This window comes from Musca domestica, unplaced genomic scaffold (assembly GCF_030504385.1).
Source record: "Musca domestica strain aabys unplaced genomic scaffold, Musca_domestica.polishedcontigs.V.1.1 10, whole genome shotgun sequence".
NCBI classification, from domain to species: Eukaryota; Metazoa; Arthropoda; class Insecta; order Diptera; family Muscidae; genus Musca; species Musca domestica.
The window spans coordinates 5492651-5512911 of record NW_026712115.1 but is presented as its reverse complement, the minus strand read 5'-3'; the positions used below and the strand labels follow the sequence as shown (position 1 = coordinate 5512911).

At 35.5% G+C, this 20261-nt stretch overlaps 2 protein-coding genes across 9 annotated transcripts in view; one reads left to right on the top strand and one right to left on the bottom strand.

Moving 5' to 3' along the window:
• The window catches only part of LOC101900723 (F-actin-uncapping protein LRRC16A), a 133511-nt gene that overhangs the window by 98605 nt on the left and 14645 nt on the right, over positions 1-20261 (bottom strand). For 4 of the 8 annotated variants that reach the window (XR_009342817.1, XR_009342818.1, XR_009342819.1 and 1 more), the window contains exon 1: positions 7747-8137. The exons of 2 other annotated variants lie outside the window; for them this stretch is intronic. Coding sequence is in view for 3 of the 6 variants with exons in the window: in XM_005181810.4 (XP_005181867.1) it covers positions 7747-7840 (94 nt within the window). In the remaining 3 variants the exon portion in view is untranslated. Of the gene's footprint in view, positions 1-7746; positions 8138-20261 lie in introns of those variants that run through there. 2 more of the 8 variants (XM_059125734.1, XM_005181811.4) reach the window with 1 other exon arrangement.
• chitinase (acidic mammalian chitinase-like) lies at positions 1140-5397 on the top strand (the record flags this gene model as incomplete). Its single annotated transcript, NM_001286871.1, is given in 5 exon segments — positions 1140-1248; positions 1441-1626; positions 3668-3941; positions 4428-4645; positions 4703-5397. Coding segments are annotated over 5 exon segments (1401 nt in total).

Genomic DNA, 20261 nt, shown 5'->3' with positions numbered 1-20261 from the left:
CACTAAAAAATACCAATGTGTCAATCACCTAAGTAAGCGCTTCGCCGGAATGGGTCAAAAAACCGCAGAGCAACATTCGGGAAGCGTGTGACGGTTTCTTTGGCTGTTTGAAGACCATAATTCGTGACAAAGGTGGCCAATTCGAACAAATCTAAACTTATTCCAAAAATTTGATGCTGTTTCCGACATGTTTTGCTTTCATTCAATAAAATTTTAAAAAAATGTACAAATTATAACGTTTGACTGTGTTGCATTTTTTATCTGACCCTGTATATAAAAGAGTCCGCTTCAATTCATGCGGTGGAAGACAACATTGTAGCATTTATCCGTGAGAGATCGGCCGAAATGTTGGAAAGTGTATGCCAATATTTTACTAAGGATAAGGATAAACCTTTTGCATGAAATAATCTTCAAAAACAAAATTATAGGGACCGTACAATCAATTCAAATAAAGATTTCATGCATTTTTCTGTGTGTTTTTTAACATTCCTATGGCTCTTGAAAAACAAGAACAAAAACTTCTCCAATAAACAAATGATATGTTTTACTCTTTCGGCAAATAATTATGATTTATCTGATATTAACAACTTTTTTCGTAGTTAGATCCAATTCTGATTCACAAAACAAACTTCTATGTGCTATGTGTGAGTTCTTGGGAAACTTTTTAGTCGGAAACAAACGTTCTATGCCTATGTAAAAAGTATTTTTCATAATCTCAAATTGCTACTCCGTACTACTTCTTAGAATTGATTGATATTTTAGTGGATTTCACACATCGAAATTGCTCTGAATCACTTAATGCGTAAATTGATAAACACCCAGGTCGAATTAATTTTTCACTCATTTTATGCACAAATTGAAAATAATATTTGCCAATACTGCGAAGAAGAATCAAAGGAAATATGTTTTGTGTTAATTACTCGTCATTGAGTGGGGAAGTTACCAACAACAACATACATGTCGGAACACAATACAACAGTTTTTTTTATTTAATCAACCAAGTTGCGTAAATATTAGACAGGCAGAAATATTTGTCAACAACCGCCTGCTTTTGCAAATAATCAAAAAATAACATCCGACGGTATTATGTCAGGGCGCTATGCTAATGCAACTTATAAAAACACCCTCAGTGTCAAGGTAGAACATTAATACTTCGCGGTAACTATCGGGTGAAAGAAGTAGAAATGTTCCAAATTAAATTAGCTGTTTCGTTATTCATTTTGGCCTCATTGGGGGCCATGGTCAATGGTGGGTATTTAAGAACTTTTTTTCTCAATTTAACTTACGGCTTGTGTTTTTATGATAAATAGGGAAGAAAAACACCATTCCAAATGTGGTTTTAAATTAACTCATAAATAAAAAAAAAATCTTATGGAATGATGTTTGTAAAAAAATGTTTAAAAAATAAAAATAATTTGTTTTTTCCTATCTTCATTGCAGCCAAGAAAATGGTCAACTGCTACTATGGCACCTGGGCCAAATATCGCACCGGCAACGGCAATTTCGAGGCCGAGAATATTGATCCATTTTTGTGCACCCACATAAGTTATAGCTTCTTTGGAATTGATGGTCCAAGTGGAAGATTTAAATCCTTGGATACATGGCTTGACATGGATACGGGATTGGGTAAGTGTACCGATGAAAAAAATTAAATAATGGATATAAAATCCAAAGGGATCGACGCGGTATGTTCTAAGTTAAAAAGTTGAACGGAGAATCCAAAAATCTATCCTTTGAAGTCCACAATCGAAAGGTCTACTTTTTCTCTAATTACACTGTGCAATCAAAGAAAAAAATATGAATTACAACTAAGCAGATTAAGAAAGTGGTGCTAATAATAGGATATCCGTGCATCGGCGTTTTAAAACTTATCATCCCAAATTAACCCCAAAGAAGCGGGCAAGTTTCCTCCACTTCCTCATACTTTGGAAGTATTGGGACTGAGATTCCTTGAAATCTGCACATTTTAAGTATATAAGTATATAGGGAGAGATAAAAACTGCAACTATAATTTTATTCAATGAAAGCAAAAAATGTCGGAAATAGCATCAAATTTTAGAATAAATTTAGATTTGTTCGAGTTGATAACCTTTGGCACGAATTATGGCCTTCAAACGGCAAATGAATGTTGCTCAGCCGTATTTTGGCCCATTCCCGGCGAAGCGCTTGCTTGAGGTGATCGACATTTTGGTATTTTTTAGGGCCAACCTTGTATTCCAAAATACTCTAGACACAATAGTCTAACGGATTGGTATCCGCAAATTTTGGTGGCCATTGTGCGATGAAAATGAAGCGAGGAACCTCATTTTATAACCATTCTTGGGTGGCGCGTACTGAGTACGTTGGTGATGAGTCCCTTTGGAAAGTCCAAGGTCTGCGGTCACAATGATTGCGTGCCCAAGGCAGAATATTTTCGCGATAACATTAATTCTGATGCCACAGTCGAATAATACGAGCGGAGAGCGGTGTGCACATTTTCAAAGGTGCACATTTTCAGCTGACCTCTTTGGCAAGTAAACACGATCATTTTGTTTGTTCACAAACTGCTGGACAACGAATGTTTTCTCATCGGAGAAAACCAAATTCGGCAGTTCACCACTTTCGGCCAAGCGATGCACTCTTTAGCTCTTTTGAGTCTATTTTCTTTCTGTTGCGGTGCAAGTTCTTGAAATTTTTGGAATTTCAATGGCTCATTTCTCAATATTTGCCGAGTAGAATATTGTGATATGTTTAGTCAAGAGCCATTTTTCGGCCACTGCAACGCGGGTTTCGATCCAGTCGCTCCTTTACTTTTCAAACCATTTCTGCTGATGTTGCTGTTTTCTTCCGTCCACTTCCTTGACGTCGGGCTACGCTACCAGTATCACGGTAACGATCAATGGTACGATACGCAAAAGATTTATTCACATTTAAATGCTGGAGTGCTCTAACGATAGCCACTTGTGATTTTTCAGCCAAATATAAAGATATCACACTATCACGCTTGAATTCCATCACGAATAATTTGTTTTCTGGTAAATTCTCACCAAAATGCTTGTGTACGCTTGTAAACAATATAATGAGCTGTCACTGGAATAACAGTTGTCGGACGTGTGGCTTAGAAATGACAGCAGTATGAAGTAGATTGCAGTTTTTTCATCTCACCCTGTATAGGGGAATTTTACGTAAAAGCACATGAAGTACGAGCTTAACCCCTAAATGTGTTTCTAACGTTTATGGGTTCCTGGTGTTTAACAAAAATTTTAATTTTTGATGTGATCTGGGCAACATAGTGCAATTTTATGACTCCATTTAAAGGTAGTTTTTTTAACAATATTTTGAAAAAAAGTGCCAAAAAACACCTTTGATGGCTCGCTTGAGGGTTAATTTTTTTCAAGAAAAAAATCCTCGTATTGTTATCACTAATATTGCTCAAGACACGCTATAAGTATAATGAAAGGATTTCTAGGAATGATAATCCGAAAATTTCACAAAAATGTGGAAGAGGAGTCCGCTATTTTGACTATTTTGCAATAATAACTTTAAAAACATCGATACACGTGTCTTCCGGTATTAACTCTGCTTTCATATCTATTTTTTTGAAAATTAAATTTTGTCGGACAATGTTTTGTTTCTATCTCTAACTGAAACAGATATTGCATGTAACGGTTATATTCTTCTCCAACAGGCATGATCCGTAAAACCATGCAGTTGAAAAGCAAAAATCCCAATCTTAAGATTTTGGCCGTTGTTGGTGGCTGGAATGAAGGTTCTGACAAGTTTTCGGCCATGGCTGCTGATCCCCATAAGAGAAAGGCATTCATTGATTCTTCGCTGGCTTTTATTAAACAATACGGTTTCGATGGTCTCGATATCGATTGGGAATATCCGGCACAACGTGAAGGATCATCACCGAGGGACAAACAGAACTTTGTCACTCTATTGAAGGAATTGAAGAATGCGTAAGTATGGAAACTTGAAACATATCAGAACTCCGATTTGCTCTATTTTACTCGCTAGCGGGAGAACTCGGAGTGTACAAGTATGCTCTCCGCTCTTTTGTTTTATGTGGGAGCGATTGAGAGTTCTCCATTAAAAAAAAAAACAAGGGAGAAAAACAGAAACACCCGTTCAACACTACAATATGTTTTGTTGGCACAAGATGGCGATTGTGCTCCGCAATACATTTTTTTTTTGTTTCGAAATCGAGAGTAGAATCTCCCCGATTTCGGGAAGTATTTTACTCTAACTTATTCGAGTGGCATACAAAATAATATACCCGATTTTTTCCTTTCGTGGAAGTAATTCCAATCTAATTCGTGAGGATATCACTTCCAATCGGATACGAGCGAACATTTCGGAGCACTGAATACTGATCAATCTGAAGCTGATAAATTTAATTAGCTCTGGGACCAAAAAATATATATTTTCTTTTCTCCATTGCGCAGTTTATCACCATTGAACTTGGAATTGGGCATTGCTGTGGGAGCCTCGGCAACAACGGCTGCTATTTCGTATGATATTCCTAATATTGCAAAATATGTGGACTTTATCAATGTCATGACCTATGATTTCCATAGCCAGGCCACATTATCCTACAATTCACCCCTCAAGGGTCAAGGTGAAAACAATGTTGAATCTGCCATTAAATATTGGTTGAATGCAGGTAAGTTCTAATCCGTCCAAAGTCGAAATTTAAAATAATTTTGACACTACTTTCCAGGAGCCCCTGCCTCTAAGCTCATTATGGGCTTGGCATTTTATGGCCGTCACTTCGCCTACGCCCAACAACCTCAGGCTGGTGCCCCCCAATTGGGCGAGGGAACACCGGGACCATACACCCAACAACGTGGCTTCTTGGGTTACAATGAAATTTGCCAATTGAAAAATTCCGGCTATAACTTCCAGTTTGATAATGCCCATGGAGTACCCTATGCCTATAATGGCAATCAATGGATCGGCTTCGATGATGCCAAGAGTATTGCCATGAAAGTCCAATTGGCAAATTCTTTGAATTTGGGTGGTGCCATGGTATGGTCTTTGGAATCCGATGATTTCCGTGGTGAATGTGGTGAGAAATATGTGCTGTTGAATGCCTTGAACAGTGCCTTGGGTGGAAGTAGTAGTTCGAATCCAAATCCTCCACAAACGGTCACAACTAGGAAACCTTCGGTCGTTGTAACTTCGGCACCAGTTGTGAGTAAACCCAATGCCCCTGCCGGATGCAGCAGTGATGGTTACTTTGCCAATCAATCGGATTGTAATCGTTTCTACCAATGTTCTGGAGGTGTACGTTACGAGTACAATTGTGCCGCTGGCCTTCATTTTGATACGGTCTCCCTGTCATGTACTTGGCCCGGTCAAGCCAATTGTGGTAATTGAAAATTGAGAAAGTTTTGAATAAAAAAATTATGAAATTTGCATGCACAACCATACGTCTTTTAATTAAGCTCTAATGTAAAAACAATTCAAATCAGTAGTAAAATAGAAATTCACACTGCCTAAAAGTATGCATCACACATTTACTTTTGATTAGATTGCTTAAAAAATATAATTCCAATAAATACAAATACAAGCAAGTATTTCGAATCTTTGGTCTAAAGACAGCAGGTTGACAAATGGGCGGATTTAAATTCGTAAGTTGAATTCGATTAAGATATAACTTTCATATGTAAGTTCCATTCGATTTCAAATTTAAACAACTTTAGAGCTAGAACACACAATCGATAACGATCATAGCTAGTATGATTTGCTTTACACAAATTCCCAATATAAATGTTTATTTGTTACGGGTAGTTTTGAAAAAAAAAAAATAATAATAGTGGTGTCATATAGTCGGCCAGCCCCTGCTGTTTTTCAATTCAGTATTTTTCTTGTAAAAAATCGATTAAAAAATGCTTGACAATTTACTCACTGTTTTTGATTGCATCATTTCAAAAGCTATTTTCTTACCTGAAATTAGGAGAAGGATAATTAGTTATTTCGATTTAACTTATGATTTCTTAATTCAAAATTAAAAATTAGTAACATAAGATTTTTAGCAGATCAGCTGTGATGTAAGCCTAAAAGTATGCAGCGCACACTGACCATTATAAGTAAGCGAATGAATGTTTGTAAGGGGGTTCTAAACTATTTTTGCAAGAATTATATATGAAAGCAAATTAAGCTAAATCAATTAGAAAATGTGATTAATTTTATCTGATAACTAAAGTTTGTGGATATCTTCATATGTACCCATTATATACAGGGTGAGATAAAAAAACTGCAGAAAAAATCAAACGTCACAATTTTTACCGTTTATTAAATTTTATTGAATGGAAGTAAAAAATGTCGGAAATAGTATCAAATTTTAGAATAAGTCTAGATTTGTGCTGAGTCCTGTTGGAATGTTCAAGGTCTGAGGCCAAAATGTTTGCGTACCCAAGGCTTTAATACACCCTCCAGAATTTTTTTTCGCAATAATATTCGGTAATTATTCTGATGCCACGGTCGATTAATACGAGCGGAGAGCGACCATCGACTGTTATGGTGGCCCACACCATCACCATGGGCGGCGCTTGAGTTCTGGTGGCCAAACGAAGGTGCACATTTTCAGCTGACCTCTTTGGCAAGTAAACACGATCATTTTGTTTGTTTACAAACTGCTGGACAACGAATGTTTTCTCATCGGAGAAAACCAAATTCGGCAGTTCACCACTTTCGGCCAAGCTAAGCAAGTCTTTAGCTCTTTTGGGTCTATTTTGTTTCAGTTGCTGTGTAAGTTATAAGATTATTTTTCAATATTTGCCTCACGAGCCATTTTTCGGCCACTGCGATGCGGGTTTCGATCAAGTCGATTCTCTACTTTTCGAACATTGCTGCTGATGTCGCTGTTTTCTTCCGTCCACTTCCTTGACGTCGGGCTACGCTACCAGTATCACGGTAACGAGCGATGGTACGAGACACAAAAGATTTCTTCACATTTAAATGCTGGAGTGCTCCAACGATAGCCACTTGTGGTTTTCCAGCCAAATATAAAAAAATCACACTATAACGCTTGGATTCCATCACGAATAACTTTTTTTCTGGAAAATTCTCACCAAAATGCTTTTGTATGCTTATAAACAATATAATGAGCTGGTACTGGAATAATTTTAAAAGCTGTCGGACGAGTGGCTTAGAAATTACAACTGTCTGAAGTTGGTTCTGTTTTCTTCATCTCACCCTGTATATGCTTTATTATGTCTAAAATTATTATTTCGATGAGTTACCAACGGAATGACGAACTTAATATACCCTCCATACTGGCATAAAAATCGAGCAAACAATGCTTATCAATTTATCCATGGAATATATTCCAATGCACTTTAATTTCAATGAAATGCCAACGCTAAATAAAATATGTTCTTTGTAAAAATACTATAAAAATGAACAAACATATGTATGTATGTAATTACATATTTCCAAGAAAATCATGTCAAAGAAATATAAAAACTCGATAATTTATTGAGTAAATTTGCAATTTCACAATAACTGATAACAAAAACAGAACGAATAATAGATAACGCCACTGGCATAAGTTAAAAAACTTAGAAGAGGCAAATATTGCTATACAATTACAGTATGCTTCAATAAATATTGCAAAATATTATTTTTATGGAAATTGCAATAGATATAGAATGTGATACCCGATCTATCTAGGCTCGCTCTCTCACAATTGTCATTATCATATTTCCAGTTACATCAGAGAATATCCAAATACGATTCGTTGTTTTTTTTTTGTTTTACCTCGATCTTTGTTCTTGGCTGTATCCAAGACCTGTAACTCAATAATGCGTTGCAAATAATCACCGATGTGATTCATCAATTCTTTTGTGTACATTTTTCACGTTCTTCTGTTATTGTCTGTTTACTCGTTTTGTTTTGATTTGAATATTCTGTTTCACACACCCACACGTACGTAAGTCGCTCTTACGAGATGAGCCCAAGAAAGCTCAAACACACGCGGCACTTTAAGTTTAAAAAATGGCAGCCTTATCGCTCGCTTGTCTTTTTTCCGAATTATTTTTAAAATATTATTTTTTTTTAACTCAAATAACAATTTCACATTGTCTTCTGCCCGAAAGTCGTCTGTGGTTGAGCGTGCCTGACAAATGCCTTGAAGCCACAAGTGTTTGCGCGCTGCGTTGCAATCAGTGACTAATTGCGGCCACCATAACACCCCATTCTCAAAAAAATGGGCTGTATTGGTGGTGGTGGTAGTGCTTGCTGGTGGCAATGGGCGAAATATGAATGAATAACGTTTTCGAGCTGCTGGGTACGCTACAAACACATGCGGGATCCGATTAGACAAATCATTAGGTTTGCTTTCAACAAATAATTAGTTTGTTAATTTAATTAGAAAAAAATATTGAAGAATAATGGGTAGGGGAGGGTGTTTCTTTCACTTTTAATTGGGCGGTAATCTTAGAATGAGGATATTTTTAAGAATGTTTATAAATGGCTGCCAGTAGCAAAAAATATGGATTTTTAAAAATGTATTTTTCGAGGACTCAGGGCCATAAAATTTGATTTTTATCGAATCAGATTCAAATGCGTAGATATTTAAAAAAAATATTTTTAAAGTCTCAGAGTTTCAAACATGAATTTCCAAAAATATTTTTCAAGAGCCATAAACGTCGTGGATACAAAAATATATTCCAGGACTCAGTGCCATAAAAGTAGTTTGTTTTAAATATTTTTAAAGGACTCAGAAAAATAAACATGGATTTTTCAAATATCATTTTTAACTCAAAATATTAAATACATTTTTAAAGGACTGTTTTTTTATTTTAATTTTTTTTTAAAGGAATCAATGTGGATGAAAAAAAATTATTTTTGAAGGACTCAAATGGGATTTTTAGAAATTATTTTTCAAGAAATTAACAAGGATTTAAAAAAACATATTTTTTGGTGTTGTTAAGAGGTCTCAGGATCAAAACACGAGCATTAAAACAAACAAATTTTCAAGGCATCCATTTTTTCTGAATTTTTAGAGAACTCGGGACCATAGGAATGGATTCTTAAAAAGTATTTTTAAAATAACAAAGGTTATAAACCTAGATTTATAGATTTATTTTTTCAAGGAATCCGCTCTTTGAACATAAGTGTTTAAGAATATTTTTCAAAGACTCTGGGCTACAAACACGAATTTAAAAAAAAAAATTAAGGACTAAAGGTAAGAAAACAAGTTTATTAAAAAAATTAAGTATTCAGGGCCAAGACCGAGGATTTAAAAAAATATTTTTCAATGACTCTGGACGTGGCAATTAAAAACATATTATTAGGGACTCAGAGCCATAAGTATTTCTTAACGACTCAGATTCATAAAAATAGATATAAAAAAAACAATTTTACAAGGGTAATTTTTCAAGCGGATTTGACCCAAAAATATATATATTTAATTTAAATAATATTTTTAAGGGCTCAGCACATGTATTATTAAAAAAATTATTGTTCAAGGAATCACCGCCATAGACGTATTTTTTTCAAGGACTTAGGGCCATAAATGTGTATTATTTAAAGCAGAGAAATAATCATATTTTTTAGAATATTTTTTTTAAGTATAACCAGAGGAGAATTGAAGAATATTTTTGAAGGGTCAGTAGATCAGCAATTGAGAATTTTTCAAAGGTTTAGCAGGGTTAGTAACCTTGTATTTTTAAAGAAAATGTTTTCAAGCTTCAGCAGGACTTCGTTTCAGGACGTTTGGAGTCAATCTAGGAGTGATCGTCCGTCCGTCCATCTGTCTTTCTGGCTGGCTATTGCGCATGACAACTCATGAAAAGGGTGTCCGATTGGTCCAAACTTGGTACATCGTAATGTTATTACTAAACTTAGATCGAGTTTAGAAATGGACAATGTTGGCCCACAAGAGTTCAAAATTTTCACCAAAAATGTACCTTTATAGAACAAGAAGGAACCCTCAGATTTTGTGGAAACTTTGTAAATCCCAATATTGTCTGTGCCAGGTCTGGTGCGAAAAAGGGCTTGGGAGTGGGACGCCATCAATAACCTCCCCCACAAATAATCACCATTTTGAATAACTATAAAGCACATAAAACGCGAAATGAGCATCCGATTCCTTCCGACACATCCCAATACTTCTATCAACACAACATCTGGCGTGAAGATGGAAAATATCGGACCACTTCTTCTGGTACTTCCCTCACAACGGTTGAAAATTTTGAATAATTATAAATTGTATAAATGCAATATAAAGATAATAGTTATCGGCCCACCCCTTCTGGTACCTACCCTACGAAGGGTTACAATTTTCAATTTCATAAACAATCTCTCATAACTTCCGAAGCAAGTCAGCGATTCTTTTCAAACTTGATATATCTAAATGTTTCTCTCAACCAAAGCTATGTTGTGAATATGAAATTTACCGGCCCACACCTACTGGCACCAAAGGTCTTTTTTTGATAAACAATTATTCGCACGAAATTAAAAATAAATATTCGATTTTCTTTAAATTTTGCACATCCCAAAATTTTTGTCAGTATTAGATAAAGTGAAAATAATAGGTCATACGAAATGTACAATGTCATATGTGAGCTTTCAACCTGAATTTTTCCAGAGAACGACCCTTGTAAGCCATCATCCACACCAAATATGCCTGATCAGCCGCTTAACCAACGGCGAAACGCGTCGCATAGTGATGAGTGTGTGATAGTGTCTATCTGGGTTTCCTTTTCACTGCAAATTTCAGATCATTAAGCTCTTCTCGAAAGAGAAAACAAACACATAAATCATAAAACATATGATCTTCGCCTTAACAAGGCAAAACTCTGAATTTTTATTTCTTTTTTGTTTTAAGGACTATCAGTCCCATAATCGTCCTGGACGATAAAAGCCATAATTACCGCCACAATTTTATTGGGACATTAGATCCATTATCAAGGATTTAAACAAAGATAAATTGCAAATTTTCAGTTGTAATTGTACGTTTTTTAAGAGATTTTAAAAGCGCTAATACATTAGATTTAGAACTATTTGGTCGATTTTTAAGGAGTATCAAATCCATAATCACCAATTTTAAAAAGATTAAAAAATTTCAGTGATAATTGTGAGTTTTTAGGGATATATTTGAAGGACTATTCGAGTAGATTTCGGATAATTAGGTATATTGTTTAAGTATCATATCCATAATCACGAATTTTAAATTTGGAGATTTTCAGTCATAATTGTAAGCTTTTAATAATTTTCTAAGGACCGTTAGTTTTCTAAAGGACTTATATCAGAGATATTAACTTGGAAATTGTAGAACATTTTTGAGGACTATGCATATTTGTGATTCGTTTAGATAAGAGTTCACCTTTTCTTTTCAACAGATCAGTTATTTTTTTTATAACTAATTGACTTAACCCTCATATAGTTATTTTTACTCGTTTTAGCAAAACTAAAACTCAATCTAGTTTCTATTTGTAGGTCACCTGAAATTCGTTGCACTCAACTAAAAACACAAACTGTCTCAGTTTCTTATTTTGTTTATTCTGGCTTATTTACTTTGTGTTGTTTCTCCAATCAACGTTTATCAGCAGTGAGGGAATGAAAAACGAATACAAAACATAGAAAATTGGAAAACAAAACTTTTAACGTTTTTGTATTGTTATTGTTTTTTGTGTTCTGATAACAATTGTTTAACTCAGAAAACATATGCTCTGCTGCAAAGCAAAAGTTGTTAACTCACAAAAAATGGGGGTTAAGTGCTGGTTTAAAACATAAAAATAAATAAATTAATTAAAATATATTCAAACTGAACTTATTAGTAAAATTTTCAAAATTTAATTAAAGACCATAAAAATATTAAAAGTTCTGTTCCAATAAAATATCCATTAGTTAAGTCGGTTTACAAAATTGTTCAAATTTTATTGTATATCTATGGGTATGAAGAATATATGTGGGTAAATAAAAAGAAAATCTCAAAAGCAATTGATAAGAATGAATATGGCCGGTGTGGGGGAATACCTACGGGACGTTTGTTTGTCAGTTGTGTCAACTGCTATAGTATATAACAACAACTTAGGGGCGGGTAATGGTGAAGGTACAGTAAAAGACAAGTTCAATACTGCTACTAACAAGTGTTACTCAACACAGTGGGTGAATATTAAACGTTTTATGAGCTTCGTGGATATTCAAAATGTTGACCCTTTGTGGAGGAGGTATCATAAGGAGTGAATCGATTAATCCAATTTTCACAGCAGCAAAAATTATTAGTCAAAATAAAAGAATGTGTGAAATATGAAGAAAACCGGATGCTTATTTCAGATGTTATAATCGTTATTTGGTTATTCAAAATTTTGACCCTTTGTGGGGAGGTACCAGAAGTAATGGTCCGATCTCTACCATCATTATAACATATCTTGTGTTGATGAAAATATTGAGATGTACCAAGTCTGAATGGAATCGTTTTATGAGCTTCGTGGATATTCAAAAGTTTGACCCCTGGGGGGTCGGTACCAGAAAGTGTGGACTCAACACAGTGGGTGAATATTAAACGTTTTATGAGCTTCGTGGATATTCAAAATGTTGACCCTTTGTGGAGGAGGTATCATAAGGAGTGAATCGATTAATCCAATTTTCACAGCAGCAAAAATTATTAGTCAAAATAAAAGAATGTGTGAAATATGAAGAAAACCGGATGCTTATTTCAGATGTTATAATCGTTATTTGGTTATTCAAAATTTTGACCCTTTGTGGGGAGGTACCAGAAGTAATGGTCCGATCTCTACCATCATTATAACATATCTTGTGTTGATGAAAATATTGAGATGTACCAAGTCTGAATGGAATCGTTTTATGAGCTTCGTGGATATTCAAAAGTTTGACCCCTGGGGGGTCGGTACCAGAAAGTGTGGACCGATACATTCTATCTTCACACCAGACCTTGGTTTAATAAAAACATTGTAAGGTGTGCAATTTGATGACATCGGGCTCTTACTTCACATATTATAAGAGTTATAATTGTTCTAAATTTTGACCCTTTGTGGAGGAGATAATTGATGAAGTCGACCGATATTGTAAATTTTCTCACATGACCTAGCACTAATACAAACAGTAAGATTTGCCAAGTTGGAACAAATCGGATTGGATTATCCTTTCTCTTTCTGTACATTAAAACATTTTTTTGTTGAAAATTTCGACCATTTGTGGGGAAGGTGCCAGAAGGAGTGGACCGATATTGCAATCTCCGAACACGATCTAAGTTTGGTCATAATATTACAATGTACCAAGTTTGAACCAAATCGGATACTCCATTAGCGAGTTATTGTGCGCACCAGCCAGACAGACCAACGGACGGAGGTCCATATATTCGGAAAGTATTCCTCGAGATTTTCACCCAGCCTCAACACAGCTTCATTTTTAAATCTTTTAAATCTCTTAAATCGCTACATAATGTTTTTATGTAGCGATTTCCTTGAGAATTGTTAAATTTGTACGGAAAATTTTGAAATTTGACAAATAACTTTAATTTTTCTTTGGTATACCACCTCTCTCTCTTTTTCTCTCTCTCCCTTTATTAACCCTTTCTGAACCGGAAAAAAATCACCTTGGTTTGTGTCTTTGCTAATTAAATTTAAACTTATCTTGACGAAAATTACCAACATTTCATATTTTTAGCTCCATCCCAAAACCAAATCGTACCAAATTTAGTACAGTTATTACATTTAGTACACATTTCCAAAACCACTTCTTTATAGCAATTCTACTTCGCTTACTTGACTCTCACAGCAATTTTCACAAATTTACCTCTATCCGTTCACATAATACCAAATGGTACCAAATTGAATGATTTTTCCTACTTTTAGTACACTTATCAAATTTTCTTTGTACATCTATTTTACACCCCATCAACGACAATCATTAAAAATTTTCAAATTCCCAAACTACAAAGTTTAATACAATATAACCTTTATAGTATGTTTCCAAATTTGCCTCCATATATCAAGCTCACCGAACAAAAAATAATCCTAGTACTAAATTTTAGATTTTCAACTCCATTCCTTCCCCAAATACCAAATTTTGTACTTTTCGTACCAAATATCACCCTTACACACTAACAGTGATCTTAATGAGAAATCTTCGATTTCAAGCTCTATCCGTTCCCCCAATACGAAATATAGCACAATTTATTACTTTTCGTATGCTTTAGTACATATTTCCAAAACCACCTCTTTATTTCAACCATAACCAACATCAGTGACCCCAATACCAATATTTCTTATTTCCAGCTTCATTCGTTTGCCCAACATCAAATTGTCCCAAATTTAGTTCCGTTCCAAAACTAAGTACACATTTCCAAAACCCTTATATTAGTCATGAGTTTTTAAGATTTTATCTCATCCGTCCAACAAAAAGCACTGAACTTGGTACCAGTTCAGTGCCTTTTAGTACGAATTTCCAAAAGTGTCCCTTTGCTTGTCTCAGCAATAACCTTACCAAATTTCAGCTCTATACGTTTGTCCAACACATTAAGTTTCTAGTACTTTTTGTACATTTATATTTTGAATTTCCAGAAATCCGGCATTATCTCTCCCAACACTGACCTCATGCAAATATCAAAATTCTAACATCGGAGGTTCGCTAACTTCTTTTTTCTCAAAATGTTTTCATTTATATTTAATTTACTACGCTAAAAAAAATGAAAATTTGTGGAAAATCTATTGATTTATTTCAACATTAAAGGGTTTATTTTTACTCAAAATGTTGACCTTTTGTGGGATGGGTACAAAAAGGACTGGACCAATACAAGGCATTTTCGATGCTGATCTATGTCTTATCCAAATATTACGATGTGCCAAGTTTTAACCATACCAGGAACTCCTCTCGTTTAATATGAGACTGTATTTTTTACCAATTTTTAATTGTTGTAGGGGAGATATCAGAAGGAGTGGACCGATATTGCCCATCTCTGAAATTAATCCAATTTTGGTAAAAATATATCATGCTTCCTTCGAGAGTTTTTCGTTCGACTCTAAACGCCCTAAAACGGACTTCGTCCAGAGAGAACTAGGTTCTACAACAGTTATTCATATGAGACAAATTTTGACCGTATTAAAACAAAATTAGGAGAGGCCATTTTCCGAAAATTCGATGTGAAGCTCTGCTCTGATGTAGCAATAATGCCGGAAATGAAATGTTGACTTTATACCCATTGGGAGGAACCAATCAAAATTACAGATTCTATTCAATTACATAACATATTACGCCTAAAAATTACGTCTTTGGGCCCGATCCTCTTCAATTCCATTCTGTGAATAAAAATGAGTGTTTATAACGTCAATGACACCACTGCCTTACTCTTCTTCTTCCACGACAAAGCAAACAAAAGTAATTTTCAGCCTACTTTTCATGGTGCTGTTGCAAGCTATTATCGTCAACATCGTTACTACCACCGCCGCCCGACGTCATCATTTAATTATCCTTCGGAACGGAAATTATTATTTAAATTAAGTTCAGCAACGAGTCGCGCGACAAGCCCACCTCAAATATTCAACGTCATCATCGCTCGTTTTTTTTGCGCCTCCAATGTAACTATTCATTGTTCTTGGAACAACGACGTTGAAGAAGCTGTAGCTGTTACACCAGCTAACTTTTGTTTTACTTAGAAGAGGACACCTACATTCTTTGGTGGCGTGGCTCGGTTGCCATAGGCAATGTCTGTTTGCCTAATGTGCCTGCCTGTGCCCATGCCCTCTGTGTCGTCTTCCGTTCTTTTGGTCACCAGGTTTAAATAAATCTTGACAATATTGGAGCACAAGACAATGATGACTGGCATAGAATGTTGCATAGATGATGGCAATGGCGTTGGCGAAGATGGGTGGGTAGGTTGACTACCGTCCATGATTGTGATAAACTTTTAACTTTGTGTCATCATCGCCTCATCATCATCGTCATCATGTTCAGCGATTATGTCGTCATTCTTGTTTGAACTGATAACAGTTGCATCGACATCGCCAGCACAGCGTACCAGTTACAACACCCTTTGCTGTTGTTGGCCACTGCAACTGCTAACGGCTGATGTTGAGTTCACACTCTGCTGCTTCTGTAAATGTTTGTATTTGTTTTTGTAATTGAACGCCTACTTCTTTTTCTTTGTGCAACAACGGTGGCAGCAGCAACAACAACGACAGCCCAAACAAAGACAGTAATCAAACAAATGTCTCATGAATGATGACACATGGCACGGTGTGCCATGGATGGAAAAGTAAACTTGAGAGAGAACAAAGGGTTTTGGGAAACAAGCACTTGGGGCCCGTTCAAAAATGATAATAATTGTATCTCTTCTTGCGCATATTTTGTGGATGACGTTGATGACAAACAACGTTGGTATGTTAGGTGGCGCGGAAAGGAAGGCGGTAAAATAGAACGGGTATGAAAATTTACGATATCGGCCCACTCTTCTTTTACCTTCCGTACAAGGTGGCTCAGTGTTATTTACAATGTTTACAGTAAATAACACTGTATCACCAAATTTTCAAAATTACTGGAAAACCCCTAATCTACTGAATAAAGGAAAACATTCAAAGACATTGTAAAGTGACCTACACAGGACAGGAAAATTTCGTAATGTTATGGGAATGCAAAAAAGACGCATCGTTAGAGAGGAGATTTCCTCTTCAGGTTTTAAAAAGTATACGTGTATAAGGTATCGGTAGAGAGGCAATTCCCTCTAAACGCTAAGCCTCATTTTAAATAAATATTAAAACATATCCGTTTTAAAAAGAACTTTCGGTTTTCACGGAAAAATATATCTTACCAGGATTTAAAAAGGTTGGGTCTATATGGAAGGTATCCCCAAAGATGTCATTTATTATAAATGCAATTGCCTAAGAATTTCGAAAAATTCTTTTGTCGAAAATACATACAATTTTTTAAGGAGAAAATGTGTGTTTTGGCCTAAAAATGGGGAAGGTTATTTCCTTTACTTTTGGAAAATGTTTAGACCTAACATTTGAATATATAAATGTCTGTTTTTTATAAATAGCTTTTTCAATAACAAATTTTTTTTTTGGCCTATATCTCAGGACTTCATTGTAATACGCACATACGTGGAAGGTGGCGTTAGAATGGCGATTCTCCCAATTTTTGAAAAAAAAAAACTCTAAAGTTTTTTATCTATAGGAGTCCTTTTAAAGTAGTCTTTTATCCAAGAAGATCTATCTAAAAGGACATCTGGTCTTCAGAAAATTTCTCAACGGTGTTCTGTCCAGAGAAGACTTTATCAAAGGCCCTTTGATAAAGAAAATAAGACCTTTCCAGGGTGCCTTAAACTCTTAAAGATCTTATATCTAGAGAAGACTTTTCACAGGTCTTCTATCTAGTAAAGACGACTTCTCTATGAAAAGAAAGTTTCCCCTCAAAGAATTATTTTCGCAGGCTCCTCAGAGGTCTAAAATACAAATATCTCTCGAAGTTTTTCTGTCCCGTTGAAGGCATGTAACAGGTATTTTCTCAATAGAAAAACTGCAATAGGACCTGTTCCTATTAGAGTTCTGCAGAAGGTCTACTCTTCTTAGAGGACCAGAAGATAGTATTCACTCCACTGAATCCTCCGCAAAAAACCTTTTCCCCTTAAAGACGGCTTAAAGCCATCTCTTCTTTAAAAGCTCTTCTTTTTACAGAAGACCTGTACAAGGTATTCCTTACCTAAAACACCTTAAAATGCCTATTTCACAGAAGACATTTAAAGGCCTTTCTCTACCTCTCTCTTTCTAGTGGTCCTGTAAAAGTTTCCCTCTCGGCAGAAGTGATTTAAAATATTTTCGAAAACCCATCAAGAGTCTGCCATAAAAACATCTCGTCACTTATCAATGGCCAAAGAAGACCAGTTCTGGCAGAGACGTTCTGGTCATTGTTTCGGATGTCTCTGTCCTTGGAGACCTAGCACGGTGCTCAAATTTGTCTACTTCTTGTAACGGTACTCACGGGCTCTTGTGTGGCCATTTCGCGTCCTGACACGGTTTTCAAAATACAATACTTCGGTCAAGAAGTCGTCGATGGTCGTCTCCGACCTCACTTCCGTCGAGAGATTTAAGGGATAAGGTTAAAAAAGTCGTATTTATAACATTTCGGATGCGGCATCGTGGACGGATTCTTTTTACTCCATTGAATGCTTGAATTGAACTCGTAATTTTATGATTTTCCAAGATTTTTCTGGGTTTTTTACGGAGAATTTGTTAAGTGCCTTGTATGTCAAAAAATCTATAAAGATACTTCCATCTTTATAGAAAACATGTATAAGGTTTGTTATCCATAAAGTGCCTGCAAGAGATCATCCAAAGTTCTCATCCAAAGTAGACCTCTTAAAATATGTTAAATAAAAAAAGTTCTGCTCTCCACAGAAAAACTGTAGACGTTTTCTTTTGACAGATAAGATAACCTGTTGGAGTTTCTTCTTCCTATAAGTTTCGGTTTTCTCCGAGTAGATGTCCTTAAAACTGTATACGCTCTTTATGAAAGACCTATGACAGGTATCAATCCACAAAACACCTTCCAAAAGCCTTTTTTAGAAGACCTTCCTTTTATAAAATATATCCTTAAATCGTTTTCTATCACTTTTCCCTAATTACTTTCCTCCCCTCCATTGTTTTTACTAGGCTCTCGGATGAATATGTGACTACATGAGATATTTTGCCATACCATGCCGTTCGTCCCCTCACCCCCTCAAATACTAATTGTGTAACATTGTGAGTGCAAACATTGGGGGGTTTATTACCAAGTTCCTTGTCATGACAAGTGCAATAACCCCTTGTGTTTTTGTTGTTGATGACTTTGTTGTCGTTTGTTTTGTTGTTGTTGTTTATGTCACTGGTAGTTCATGAATAATTTACAAGAATATAAAACATTATTGATTGCGTGTACTTTGCAGACAACTACTCAAGATCATGTTCTTATCTAATGTTTGTGAGTGTGTGTGTGTGTGCGCGTATGTATGCCCGACTATGTAGATATGAATATGGAAAGTACGTGCAGATGGCAAAAAATGCGTAAGTGAATGATTCACTTAATAAATGTGATTAAATCTGGACAAAAGACAAGTGGCATGAAGTGGAATTCATAGTTATTATGTTGTTGAGTAATGAACAAGAGATTTCCAGTTAACTTTTGGATGGGTGGGACAAAAATTGCTTCCCATGGATTGATTTGACGATTGCAGAATGAGTAAGGGAAAATGGTTTTCAATGTGACAAAAAAAAGATATGTTGGACAAACATTGGGTTGTAAATAGAATAGATTAGTGTGTCGTATCATGGTTAACACGGAGTTTTCTGAAATCTTAACGTTTCTTTTGAATACCTAGAATCCCTCGTTAAGCAATAGTTATTCCCCTTAACATATGCAGTACTTGCACAATATGTATAAAAACTGTTAGAGTAATTATACCCTCAGCCATATAGCTTAAGAGGGTAAATATTATTTTATATAGAACAGTGTTGGCTTGTTTGTTCGGGATACCGTAGTATTTTGTTGTTGCAAAATGGTCAGGCTTTATCCCTTTATTGTTGATTTTATAAAAACAACGTTTGTTTATTAGTGGAGAACGATGGTAATGTTTACCGGGGGTTAAGGCAGGGAATACCTAGGTTTCGGAAAGAGCCACCAATCCTCATCAAAAACATTTTTTACCCAAGTGACGAGATCGTAAGCTCAATAGAAGAGGAATCAAAGAATTAAATAAAACTAAAATTCTTTAGGAAAGTCTTCTAAATCTTACAACCGCACTTATAAACATTTACATCGTTCTCCACTTGTTTTGCTTTCGTTCAACCTGAACGAAGTAGCATAACCATGTAAGTTGGTTTTGTCTGTTACAACAAAAACCCCTTCGTCGACCGTGCCTTGTCTGTTAATAGAACAGTGTTGGCTTCTTTGTTCGTAATACCGTAGTATTTTGTTGTTGCAAAATGGTCAGGCTTTATCCCTTTATTGTTGTTTTTATAAAAACAAAGTTTGTTTATTAGATATATGCATTATCGAAATAACGGTTTTAGACCCTAGGTTTTTTTGGACCAAATCCGTTTCAGGACATTTGGAGTCGATCTGACGATGTCTGTCCGTCCATCTGTCTTTCTGCCTGGCTGGTGCGCACGACAACTCTCGAAGAAGTATCCGATTTTGTTCAAACTTGGTACATCGTAATGTTATAATCAAACTTAGATCGAGTTCGGAGATGGGAAATATTGGTCAGCGCCTTCTTGTACCTCCCCCAGAAAAGGTAGAAATTTTCGAAAACATATTTTACTTCCCATTAAGAG